The sequence below is a fragment of the Dipodomys spectabilis genome, unplaced genomic scaffold (genome assembly GCF_019054845.1).
Source record: "Dipodomys spectabilis isolate Male_0828 unplaced genomic scaffold, ASM1905484v1 ptg000059l, whole genome shotgun sequence".
Taxonomy (NCBI): domain Eukaryota; kingdom Metazoa; phylum Chordata; class Mammalia; order Rodentia; family Heteromyidae; genus Dipodomys; species Dipodomys spectabilis.
The window spans coordinates 606381-619974 of NW_024870736.1; the positions used below are offsets into that span (position 1 = coordinate 606381).

At 47.1% G+C, this 13594-nt stretch overlaps 1 protein-coding gene across 1 annotated transcript in view; it reads right to left on the reverse strand.

Moving 5' to 3' along the window:
- Positions 1–11823, reverse strand: part of Slc22a23 (solute carrier family 22 member 23) — a 194802-nt gene extending 182979 nt beyond the window's left edge. The window contains exon 1 of the mRNA XM_042680305.1: positions 11157–11823. Coding sequence (XP_042536239.1) covers positions 11157–11813 — 657 coding nt within the window. The 5' untranslated portion in view covers positions 11814–11823. The remainder of the gene's footprint in view (positions 1–11156) is intronic.
- Between the last annotated feature and the right edge of the window lie 1771 nt (positions 11824–13594).

The following is a 13594-nucleotide window of genomic DNA, read 5'->3' on the forward strand; positions in this document are numbered from 1 at the left end:
AAAGAGGGGCTGGGAATGTGGCTCCGTGATAGAGAACTTGCCTCATATGCATATGGCCCTGGGTTCGATTCCTCAGCACCACATAAACATAAAATGCTGGAAGTGGCACTGTGACTCAAGTGGTAGAGCGCTAGCCTTGAACTCAAGAGCTGAGGGACAGCACCAAGGCCCAGAGTTCAAGACCATGACTGACAAAAGAAAGAAAGAAAGAAAGAAAGGAAGGAAGGAAGGAAGAAAGAAAGAAAGAAAGAAAGAAAGAAAGAAAGAAAGAAAGAAAGAAAGCGGGGGGAGGGGGGAGGCTGGGAAGGGATGTGAAGGATAAACAAAGGAGGAGGCTGCAATGCTTGGTAAGAAATGTACGCATTATCCTGCCCATGTAACTGTAACTCCTCTGTACAGTATGTTCACAAATAAAATTAAATTAAATTAAAAAAAAAAAAAAGAAAGAAAGAAAGAAAGAAAGAAAGGAAGGAAGGAAGGAAGGAAGGAAGGAAGAAAGGAAGGAAGGAAGGAAGGAAAGAAAGAAAGAGAAAGAAAGAAAGAAAGGAAGAAAGAAAGAAAGAAAGAAAGAAAGGGGCAAAGAGAGACCTGATTGGGTATAATACTATATAAAAGACCAGGCTAGAGGGTTCAAGCATAGAATGTTTCATAAAGTTCATAAATTTCTTTCTTTTTGTGTGTCAGGCCTTGTGCTTGAATTCAGGGCCTAGGCAATATCTCTGAGCTTCTTTTTGCTCAAGGCTAGTGCTCTAACACTTGAGTCACAACTTCAATACTAGCTTTATTTATTTATTTAATTTTATAGTTTAGTGGAGATAAGAGTCTCATGGACTTTCGTGCCTGGGCTGGCTTCAAATTGTAGACCTCAGTTCTCAGCCTCCTGAATAACTAGGATTATAGGTGTGAGGGACCAGCACCCCCAGCCACTGTCCCCTTTCTTAACAAATAAGGCTCTATCAGTCTCCAAGTCATATGTTTGGAGGGAGACCTACCTACTGGTCATGACTAGCTGAGTCAAAGCTTAGCAAACGATCCAAACTAACTCTTACTAGCCTGCAGAGGATCAGAGAATATTGAGGTCAAAAGTCAACAGCCTCCCATGGAAACTCCCCAAGGCGATACTCCAAGTGGGAACACACACACACACACACACACACACACTTTCTCTGGTTTTCACCCCTTCCCAAAGTCTGCTTACCATCAACTCTTCCTCAAAGTTCTCCAAGTGGGAACACACACACACACACACACACACACACACACACACACACACTTTCTCTGGTTTTCACCCCTTCCCAAACTCTTCCTCAAAGTTCTCCAAGTGGGAACACACACACACACACACACACACACACACACACACACACCTTCCCAAACTCTTCCTCAAAGTTCTCCAAGTGGGAACACACACACACACACACACACACACACACACACACACACACACACACACTTTCTCTGGTTTTCACCCCTTCCCAAAGTCTGCTTACATTCAACTCTTCCTCAAAGTTCTATTCTGTCTGAAGCACATTTTTCACCCAGTGTAGCTGCCACATTTTAAGCATGGTCAGCTTATTCTCTGCATCATGAATGAACTCTGATTTCTAATCAAGAACTCTATGGAGTTCACTTGTACTTTGCAGACATCTCCTTGTACCCTTCTTCCATTCCCTTCTTTTTAGATCTGTTGCTTATTTTGCACCTGCCTGGCCCTGTAACCTGTTCAGTTTCATATTAGAACTCCACACACCAACAAAAACCTAGAGTCCTTTGCGGGCAGGCCCCTCAGTTGACCCTGGATGCAGGCCCCAATATAAAGAGAGCAGACATCCAGAGGGCTGAATTGCCCTTCTAGGTGTGGCTGGTCACCTCCTCAGTTCAAGTAATTCTCAGATGACTCATTGGGGTAGCTCTTGCCTCACTAGTGGTGAAACTTCCCAGGTAGCTCCTGTTTGCCAGGTGCCTGGGGAAGGGCGGGCACTTTCCAGGTGTTCTGCCCTCACAAGCACCTGAAGCTGAGCAGCACTAACCCCACCCTGCCAATGAGGAAACAGTTTGAAGAACGCTCCCAAAGATAAGCTGGTGCCAGAGAGCAGTGTCGGCAATGCCACCCAATCCTGCCCAACTAAATGTTCTCATGCTCTTCACTTAAAGTTCAGGTAGGTTCAGACACATATCATGTTGACTTGTGGATCAAAGACCTTCAGTGTGGAGACAGGCAGACATAATTCTAACCTGGATACACTGAGTTAGGATGCAGGTATATCTGAGTACTATGCCTCAGCTGAGGGCTGGCTTGAAGGATGAACAATAGCCAATTGGTTAAAGGATGAAAAAAAGGGTGTTCCAGGAAAGTGGAACAGTACAAGCAAAGAACTGAGGCAAGAAGACAAGCCAGGCTAGGAGTTAGATATTCCCTATATCAAAGTTAGATCAGGGCAAGAATGGAAAGGCAAGTAGGGTTCAGGCTTAAGGGTAGTAGTTTATGTGGCATAACAGAAAGCTGTGAGTAGATTCACCATGTAGACAGCTTCCTTCTTATTTATGGGTCTCTGGAGGCTGTGATTTTAGGATCAGCACAATGAAGCAGAGGGTCAGGCTAGGGCTCTAGAAAGGCCAATGAAGCAGATAACAGAAAAAGAAAAAAAAAACTGTCCAGAGAGAGGGGCCACAGAATAACCACACCTCAACTACTGTAATCCAAACAGGCATTCAGTACCATTCTCAGGCCACCAAAGGATCTCCTGAAAGGCCAGTGAAGGAGAGCGCATCATGCAGACATGGCAAAGCCTCTGCTGATGTCTCTGGACTCTTTCTTGATGACAGATCTGGGGCAGAGGGTGCCAAGAACTGGGTTGAAAACTCAGTGATATGGGTGAGTTTGGACAAGTCACCAATCCTCAGCTCAGTGTTCCCATCTATAAACTGAAGACTTTGGATGAGATCATATTAACACTGTATACATGGGTCAGTCCTTTTCCTAGCTGTAGTTCTGCATAGGAAAAACTGGACAGAAATCACAGCCCTATGCTTTCCTATGTCTGGTTCTTCAGCCTTGTGAAAGTTTAACCAGTACCCTCCCCTACTGAGCAGGAAAGCAGGAGAAAATGCTAGATTACTCCAAAGTGTTTCCTGTCAAGGCACAAGAACACATTTACCTCTTGCCTGGCTTCTGGCTACACAAAGTCTGATCTGGATCTGGTAGCTCAGAGTGATTTCCCATGATCCTCCTTAGGACTCTCCTCAAGGGGTCTGCTTCCTTTCAGCAGTACCACTGAGGCAGGCCCAGGCTGCCTCTCCTACAAATGCACTCCTTTCTCTCTCTCCTTTCTTGGCAGCTGCAGAACCCCAAAGCATGCCAGTGTTAGACTCAGACCCCCATCTATCTCCATGCCATCACATACATACATACACCCTCCCTCCACACACACACACACACACACACACTCACACACACACACACTCCATTCCAAGTCTCCTCAGCTGACTGAGTTCATTCCTAGGTGGAAGCCCTGGGATATGTAAGTCTGCATCTGCCTTGAGCCTCATTAGCTTTCCCTGGTCCGCTCAACAATCCTACCTCATCAAATATTCACAGTGTAGCTGGAGAAGATTTTTCAAAAATATGATTGATTTCTTGTTGTATCATCTCCCTCACTCTGCTTAATGCTCTTTGATGGCTGGGCCTTTTTAAAAGCCACCCAGCTCCTATTCCTATATCAGCTCCTATGAGGTCCAGGCTCCTGCATGCCATGGAGCCTTTGCAAATGCCTTTGCCCTTTGGAAAACACACATACCTTTCTCTCATGCTATCTCAGTTGGTATAGGTAACATTTTGTTGTTGTTCTAGTCTTCCTTTCCATATACTTAACTCCATTTGAAGTTAAAAATATTATTATTTGACCAGTTAGGCTCATTGATCTGCAAGGATTATGGAGACAGAGCTGTTCATCTTTGCCTGCTATTACTCCCCAGCCTACAGCAACAAGCTTAGCTCAGTATGGGCACCTATGAAAAGGAGGGAAGAAAGTAAACTTGGGAGAAAAAAAATGAAAGAAGAGTGGCCAATTCCAATGGTGTGTCCCCCTGAAAGCTACCAAGTTGACATTGCAGAGTATGAAGCTGGACAGGGCAGCTGTTAATCAACAGAGGGCAAAGTGGCTGCAGCCCACTATTGATTGGTTGAAATGCTAGAACTCAGAAAATTCAACATGTTGTTTTTATGACAACAACTTTTGATTTAGTCCTACCTTGGATGAAAAGTCACAACGAATTGCAACTTATAACGAAATGCTAATGACACACAAAGCATTTGCAAGCCAGGCACCAAATGGCTCAAGGCTGAAATGCTAGCTACTCAGAAGACAGAGATGGAAGGATCTCAGTTTGAAACTAGTCAGAGCAGGAAAGTCTATGAGATTCTTATCTCCAATTAACCAGCAAAAAGCTGAAAGTGGAGCTGTGGCTCAAGTGGTGGAGTACCAGCCTTGATCAAAAAGGGACACCCATTTCAAGCTCCAGTATCAGCATATGAGCGCGCGCACACACATGGGGGGGGGGGGGTGTAGAGGCATAGCAGAGTGAATTTGTAGCTAGTTCATCATCATCAACCGTGGTTCAGAATGAGAAGACTTAGAAGGAAAGGTGACCCAACACAACCCCAAGAAGAGTGCTGTCTGCTAGAAGGAGTGGAAAGAGCTACTTCACAGCTGCTTGGCTCTGGTCTTAGGATTGTGGAATTAAATGTTCACGTCATTGTTATGGCCAAATCAAAGTCTGCATGGAATGCTGGTTATAGTCTCTGACCTAGTATTGCCCTTTCTAGCAGTTTATCCTAACAGCTCAATAGACAGAAACATAAAATTTTCTCTTCTTAATATTCTTGGAGTATAGAAGGCCTAAATTTAACCCAAACCCAAAACCATAAAAAGATTAATTCATCTGACTTTATCCTAAACCAAACTTTTCTGTATACCCCAAACACCATAAACAAAACTAAAAGATAAACAACAAACTCGGGGGAAAATATGAAACCACTAAAAGGACCTCTCTCATTTAACCAAAGAGTGTTCCTATAAAGCCATTAAGAAACAAGACTCTCCAAACACAAGAACTGAGGACTGAAGAGATGATTCAAAGGGAATGGAAATATCAGGAGCTTGAACACTTGAAAAAGATAGTTTAGCTCTGACGCTGAGAGAAGTGCAAATTACAACAATAACCAAACTAAATTTTCTGAATACCAGACTAGCAAACATCAGAGTTAGATGATGCTTTAGGACAAAGGAAGTGAGAGGGTGAGGGGATCAGGGCTGAAAAAATTATTGCTGGAAATGTAAATTGCTATCTTATACAAAGTACTTGAGCAGTATCCACCAAAATAAATTTGCAACCCATTTTGACACTCCTAACAATTTTTTGCATTTTTGCAAATGTTCATGAACGCCAGAATTTCACTTCTTCCCATGCAGCTATATTATATCTTTACTTGTATTATATATTATGTATCCTATTATTCATATATATAATAGAATACATATAATAGAAATCACCTCAATGTCTCTTCTGTAGTGACTAGTTAAATTGATGCTCAGTCAGATGTGAAATACTATGAGGACTTAAAAAAGAATAGTGAGCTCTCTATACTGATACACACTCAATTAACATGCTCTGTTTGTGAAAGAAAAGATATAAATGAAAAGAGATTATTTCTGTTGAAGAGGGAGACTGGGAGACATGGGAAGCAGTGTTACTTTAACGGTATGCTTTCTGAGCTATGTACATGTGTTATCTGTTACAATTTTTAAAAATAAATGTGCATAAAGATGTTCACTGAGGTGTTACATGTACTAGATGAAAGCCACCACTCAGGTAACCTAATATATTAGGTTTATATTAGGAAAATAATTCAAAAAAATTTAGTAAATCGGCAAAAATATTAAGCATTTAAAATGTTTCTGAGTCGGGCTCGGTGGCACGTGCCTATAATCCCAGCTACTTGAAGCCTGAGCCCCAAAGATCACCTGAGTCTTGGAGTTCTGGGCTGCAGTGCACTATGCTGATCAGGTGTCTGAACTAAATTCGGCATCAATATGGTGACCTCCAGGGAGTGGAGGAACACAAGGTTGCCTAAAGAGGGGTGAACCAGCCCAGGTCGGAAACTGAGCAGGTCATAAAATGTTTCTGAGAACCTGGATAAATGCCCTTCATGTGATTTAGATTAATGGCAGATTCTATTACATGAACACTTTATAAGTATATACACATGTGTGTAAAGCATTTCAAAAGTAAAAAACAGTTACTAGACTCAGAGAGTAGAATTGTGGACTATTTAAAAAAAATATTACCATTGCAGTGATACTATAATTATTTTGTCTTAATTAAGTCATACTGAAATCACTTGAAATAACTTTTAGAAAAAAGATATAAACTACTTCCCAGGATGTTAAACAACTCTTAAATAAAGATGGGAAATCTTTGCAAATTTATGAGAATAAAAAGAAAAGTCATAAGACTAGAAATGGGGATTGGAGGCATGGCTCAATTGGTAGAGCGCTAGCCAAAGAGCAAAAGCATAAGGAGCTGAGTTTGAGTCCCATCTTGGACCACAAAAAAAGAAAGAAAAGACTAAAATTGAACAATCTAAACTCCACATACAAGAAAAAAATGGGGCTTGTGAAGGCTAATTAGCATTGATTATTGGCAAAATTCTAAAGATCATTTGAGAAAGAAATGTGCATAACAACTAGGATCCACTCAGAATGATACAATATAAACTATATTAAGTTAGTTATTGGGAGACATATTTTTAAAACAAGTGAGTTGGGTTTTTTTCTTCTTTGCCTTTTTGACTAAAGTCCCAGAAGTATCTGAGAATTGAGTTGCATAGAGAACACTTGGATGAGAGCAGGATGACAAATGAACAGGCTGCAAAACAGTCTTTCCTCAGGCCCCTCCAAACTGCCCTCTAATGGCTCCAAAGAATTCCTTTGGTTCTTTTCAGGGAGGCAGTAACAACACTTTTCAACAGGGCTGGGAAAGAAACTGCAGAGAGCCTTGAAAATCAACAGGGCAGATAAATGCCTGGTTCCTGTACAGGACACCTAGCCCAGTCAACTGTGTATTCAGTGAATTATAACCTGCCATAATGCTGTTAAGAGTGGCCTTGCTTTGTAGTTTTCCATTTGTTGTTAGTATTCGTTATCTGAATTTATTATTATTACTGGAGATTGAATTTGAAGCCTCACATTTGCTAGCCTATTGCTCTACCACCTATACCACACCCCCAGCCCTTTTGCTTTCTTTTTTTGTTCATCAAATAGTTGCCTGCATTTGCCTGGTTATCTCATGCCCCAGTTTTCCCACCTCTGCCTTCCAAGTAGTTAGGATTAAAGGTATGAGCCATCATGCCTGGCCATGTTGTTGTTGTTCTTCTTCTTCTGTGTGTGTGTGTGTGTGTGTGTGTGTGTGTGTGTGTGTGTGTGTGTGTGTGTGTGTGTCTGTGTCTATGTGTCTGTGTTGGTCCTAAGCTTGAATTCAGGGCCTGAGTGCTGTCTCTGAAAAGCTCGAGGCTTGAGCTCTACCACTTGAGCCACAGCTCCACCTCTGTCTTTTGGTGGTTAATTGGAGACAAGAGTGTCACAGACTTTCCTACCTGGGCTAGCTTTAAATAGAGATCCTCAAATCTAAGCCTCCTGAAGAGCTACAATTACAGGTGTGAGAGGTGTGAATCAACCAGCATCTGGCAGTTATTATTATTTTTGGGGGGGGAGTGTCCAGTCGTGGGGCCTCAACTTTGGGCCTGGGTAGCGTCCCTCAGCTCTTCAGCTCAAGGCTAGTGTTCTGCCACTTGAGCCACAGCGCCACTTCCGGCTTTTTTTCTTTTTGCTTATGTGGTGCTGAGAAATCGAACCCAGGGCCTCATGCATACAAGGCAAGCGCTCTACCACTGAGCCACCTTCCCAGCCCAATGTTATTATTTTTAATCAAAGGAAATAACAAATATAAAATGTTTCAACATGCACAAAAGAATGGTGGGTTATTATTATCACTACTAGTTTTGGGTGGTCTTCTGTTGGTAGGAATTTATGTTCTGTAGTATACATTTGCACTCAGAAAAAAAGTTTTGTAAAGAGATCCTAATAGGAGAAACCTAAATGTCCCAAAATATGAATATGAAGCCTTAGTCACACACCATCAATGAACAAAAGCACAGAAAATCTTCACCTAATGCAGTGCCATAAGGAAGGGTCTTGAGCAAGTCAGAATATGGTTTTTCTACTAAAATCCTTAATACATCAAGTGTTAGTAGAGGCATAGTTTCCATCTCCTGCTCTTGGGCAGAAGATAAAGCACCTGGCTGGGTGTGTCCTGGTGCCTTGCTTAAGAGCCAGATGTTAACTAGAGCAATCAGCATGGCTGATTTGTCATATATGACATTTTTCAGCCAGGAAAGAAACTACTAAAAATATATTCCATAAGGAAAAATAGTCCTTCTGACAGGTGAGCTGAACAACAGGCATGAGAGAACTTGAGTCTTACTGCCCCAAACCATGTCTCTGCAAGCAAGAGCAACTACTATGAGGGTCTGGAAGGAGGAAGCCTTTTTTCCCACATAGGTAGAATTGGTCTGACTGAGGTAGATGCCTACATGCAGAGATAAAACTATAATCTCCCTTTCACCTGCACAAGCCTGATATTCTAACTGGCCTTTTGGCATCAGGTGTGTAAATGCTATGACAGCCAATGAGAATGAAGGTGCAAACTGTATCTGGCAAACTCTTCTGTCTCCTGCTCTCCATCCAGCACTTAGAGATAGAATAGGAACACATTTGCTGGAGGACCCAGGCTGAAGGAGGAAGATATTGCCTGCAGCTCATTTACCAGAGGCAGGCAGGATCATGCTAAGGAACCAGCAAAGAGTACCAATGGTGACTTCTCTGACCCTGAACTTTCACATACTGATAGAGGCCTGGAAGTGGGCACAGAGCTGACAGGCATCTGACCTCTAGAACTCCTGGGTACCCATCAAAGGTATCCATTCCACACCTGATACAGTATCCAATGCCCATAGCCAGCAAGGGGAAAAGTCCACCTTAGTGCCAGAAAGTGTTTGAAAAGCTCTTCAAACCATTTGCCACACTGCAGGACAGCCCTTTATTTAGATTGTATTTGTCCATGAAAATCAATAGGTCCTTCCTAGTCTTTACTGTATGAGAAACTGTGTCTGTGGCTCTCATCACTCAGTGTTGCCCTGAGGATGGTGTGTAACTGTGCTGTGTTGTCAAGTACCCCGCAAAGCACACCACACACATTAGTGCTGCTTGTGACCCTCCTGAGTGCTAATTTTAAAAACTTGCCTCGCTTTCCAACATGCCTCCATGGTCTGTTTTCAAGGACTATTTTTGTTCTCTTTTCCCACCATGCCTGACAGAGGATGAGTAGCTGTTTTCTGGTCCCCCACAGCTAAGGTAGAGAGAGAACTGTTTTCCCACCTAACTTTCTGCCTCTTTTTGGGCCCATACGAAAAGCACTCTTTACATATACTCCTTGAATCCTTCATTCTCCCTTAGCTCTACAGAGGGGTTTAACATACTTAGAGTAGCCAAATTCTGTCTGACAAACACAGAGATTTAAACAGTCAGTGTTCTGAATTTTAGCTACATAGTCATTGTTCTGAGTTTTTTCTATGCTGCAAAGAAAAAAAAAATGCTCTTCATGAGTGGAACTCATTCACATTACCACTGTTGGAAGGGAGAGGTTGTAGGGCTAAGCTGAAGCAAGCTAGAAGGATCTTTCCAATCACCTTGCAGAACAGTAGGGTCAGCTAAGGCAGACAGCTCCCACAGGACAGAGCACTTCTGACTGGGTTGGTACTAGATTAAAACAATGGTTAAGATGATGTAAGAGTTTCATCTTACACATCATGAACTACACAACTGTTTACTAAAATACATTTCAAGAAGGGGCGAGTATCATGTGTATTGACTATTGTAAACTGTCATATTCCATTCTCACATTTACACAAAGCATTTTAAAGTGCTCAGAACTGTTTCCCCCACCCCACCCCCCCCCCCCGGAAAGAAAAAGGGAATCTATGTATTTATATGTTGTTTAAAATGCAGAAGGGAGAAAAAATAGATTCATAAATAGCTTGACACAATGGCTTTCAGATAAGTTAAGAAAAACTGGAGAATTATAAATGTCTAGAGCAATGAGTCTAACTAGCCCCACAATCACACATTTTTCACAAACCACTTGTGCTGTGTATACAGAATGCAACAGCTCAGCAAGGGAAGACTCAAGACACAAAGTGGGTGCTGGGGTCTTAGTGCTTCAGGCTAGAGTACCTGCTCTCCTAGAACACTGGAATCTTCCTGGCATCCTTCCTCCACTCCAGTGATATTTACTAAAGTCTTAAGAAAACATTTTGAGGGAACACTGGGGCAGCAAAGTCTAAAGTCAAATATCTTTGGAGAGATTGAACAGGAGTGGGGAGGGGGTGGGAGTAGGAAGGGAATTCTCAAAAGCTTTTCTGGCTACAACTTCAATTCTTTCAGTGGCTTTAGTCTGCGTCCAAGCCAAGTGTGTGTTGGCCGACGTCTGCCAAAAAGAACGTCTGGGAACAGGACACTATTTGCATGGATAGATATTTTTGACAGGAGATGCAGGGACAACCAGCAGATGGGAAGGACAGACCAACGGTCCTGGCACCAGCAGACCTTGAAAGAGGTCAGCGGCCTCATTCCCTAGGTGGGCCATCCCTGCCTCAGCGAGTGTGGCACTTAATAGGATGGTGAGGGGGTATTTCAGGCTTTTGTTTTAGGGGAGGGGCGTCCTTTCCATATGCCTATCAGGACAGGTGTCTGGGTGTAAATTAGGAAAGGCTGGTGCCCCCTCAGAGGTGGCTTGCAGCGTCACTGTCACCGCAGTGGATGGACAGCAAAAAGCCCTCGCTTCACACCCAAGTGACAGCAGGAAATTCAATGAATGCGGGGCTCTTGGACACACAGACTAGCATCACTTTGGCTGGGATCTGTTGGGAACCCCCTTCTACCACCCCCCCCCCCCCCCCGTCTGCAGGAAGAGACATACGGCGACCGAAGGGGGAAAAGGCTCATAGAAGGACGCGGGGACCAGGTGTTCGCGGCCCTTACCTTGCTGACCACGTTCTGGACAAGGCCGGTGCGGATGCCATAGTCCCACGCGTGGCAGTCGCAGTTAGAAGCGTTGTCCCCCTTGTCCGGAGGCGACGGGAGAGGCGGCGTGTCCCCTCCGTCCGGACCGCTGCTGTTGCTCCGGTTGCCCGCGGCCCCCCAGGCGGCAGTGAAGAAGGGGGTGGTCGGGGGGCTGGTCCAATTGCTCATGTCACCCCACCGGCCGGTGACAGTAGCCCCCGCCACCTCGGCGCCTTTGCCGGCCCCACGACACCAGAAGTTGGGCTGGTCCAGAAGGAAGGAATCCGAGAACTGGCTGAAGCCGATGAACAGCGCGGGGATCCAGGTGAGCAGCACGAGGGTCTTCTGGTAGCTCCCGCCCAGGCCCCCAAGGAAGGGCAGCACCGACCCGTCGTAGTCCAGCAACAGGAGGCTCGGGGCCGCCGCCGCCGAGCAGCAGCTCGAGTGCGCGCTGCCGCCGGCGGGGTGCGGCGGGGGCAGCGGCTGGATCTCCACGCTGCTGCCGGGGCCCGCGCGTCCCCCGAGGGGCGCCGAGGCCGCCGCGTCCCCGGGCGGCAGGGAGCCGTTCTCCTCGGCCGGGGGCGGCTGCCGGCCGGACCCGCCGCCCGCCGTGTCGCGCCGCCGGTCTATCGCCATGGCCCGGGCCCGCGGCGCCCGCAGAGGCGCATAGAGCGCGCCGGAGCTCGGCGGGCGCCCCGGGCAGAGCGCGCCGGGTCGAGTGCCCGCAGCTGCCGCCGCCGCCGCCGCCGAGGAAGGCCCGCGGCTCGAGAGAGAGAAAGAGACGAGAGAGAGCGCGTTCCGCCGCTCCGGTGCGTCAGGCCGTCCCCATGTCACCCGCCGGTCCCCGCGCCCCGGGCGCTGCGGCCCCGCTCGGGCGCCGGGCAGAGGCGGGCAGAGGCCGGCTGAGCTCTCAGCCGCTGCGGCTCATCCGCTCCGCAGCCCCGGGCGCCGGCAGCCGAGCCGGCCGCTCTCCGCTGCTACGCGCCCGCCGCGGGAGGAGGAGGAGCCGGCGCCGCGCCCGACCCGCGCCCTTGCCGGCAGCTCTGCGGACCGAGGTGCGGACGGGGCTGCGGGAACGAGGCACCCGCTGGTCCCCGGCACCCGGGACGTATTTATCGGACTTCGGGCGCCTCCCGGAAGCCGCGAGCTCGGGACCCAGCCTTCGAGCCGGCCGCGCTCTCCGGCTCCGGGAGCCGGCCTCCCTCCTCGCCGTCCTCCTCCTCCCCCTCCTCCTCCTCCCCGGCGCCCCGGCCCGCCCCCTTTCCCCCCGCGGAGGTGGAGGTAACCGCGGCACCACTGGGTCCCGCTCCTGCGCGCGAGCGCCCTCGCCAGTCGGGACGCGCAGCCGTCGCTGCCTCCTCCTCCCGGGATCCACGGGAGGGGCGGGAGAAACGGGACACCCCGGGCCCGCCGGGCCCCAGAAGCCCTGTGCTAGTCCCCCTTCCACGCAGGGCGGGGCGGGCCAGGGGCTGGAAGAGACGCACGGAGCTGGGGCGGCGGTTAGTAGGGGTCCCCGCCGGATCGGCGCAGGATGGGTGCGTGTGGACTGGGCTGTCACCGCCGCACAGGATCCCCAGCCCACCCCGCGTGCGCCGAGTCTCCGTGACCTCTGTCATTTCCGAGGTGCCCAGCTGCCCTCACCCCCCCCTCCCGGTTCGCTGTCCCTTCGGAACAACCCCCTGTCTGCTTTTTTAAATTTTTAATCTTTGTTTTTCCCCAGGTACAGAGAAGATTGATTTTTCTGTCCACCGAGCAGGTGCCAGGGGGCGCCTTTGCCAATTTCAGGTTAGCAGTCGCCGGCAATGTCCGGTCACCTGCTACCAACCGCAGCACCCATTCCCAAATTGCCACTGCTTCCCCCCACTCGAAAATAAGCACGGTATTCTACCGATATGCACAAGTTATATATATATATATATATATATGTTAACCGCGAATGGTCACGGCCTTCCCCACCCCCTCTCCAAGGTCTTGAATTCACATCTCCAATGCCGTCTGCACAGGCGCACACGTCTACACCCTCACACAAGACAAGCCGCTCCCTACTCTCCCGGCTCCAGTGCCAGCCTTGCACAGCCAGCTCTATATAAATAACACCAGCCCTGCGGCAAACGGACGCATTAGCATATTTCCTCCTGTACCCACGGCCTTCACCAATTATAATTACGTGCCACCTTTCACCCTAGCTTCCCCACAGGTAGGGAGACATTCTGTATTCTGAGAAGTTTATTAATGGACGTCTTAAATGGAACAATCCATTTCTTATTTGGGACGAAAGAAATATGTTTGCTTTCCAAAAGAGTACACTGTAAACCATATATACTGAATGTATTATTTGTTGTATTATTAGTTATTCAGCTGCATATTGTATAATTTAGGAGAAGGCATTTTTTTTAACCTGCAGCTTAATGTTCCAG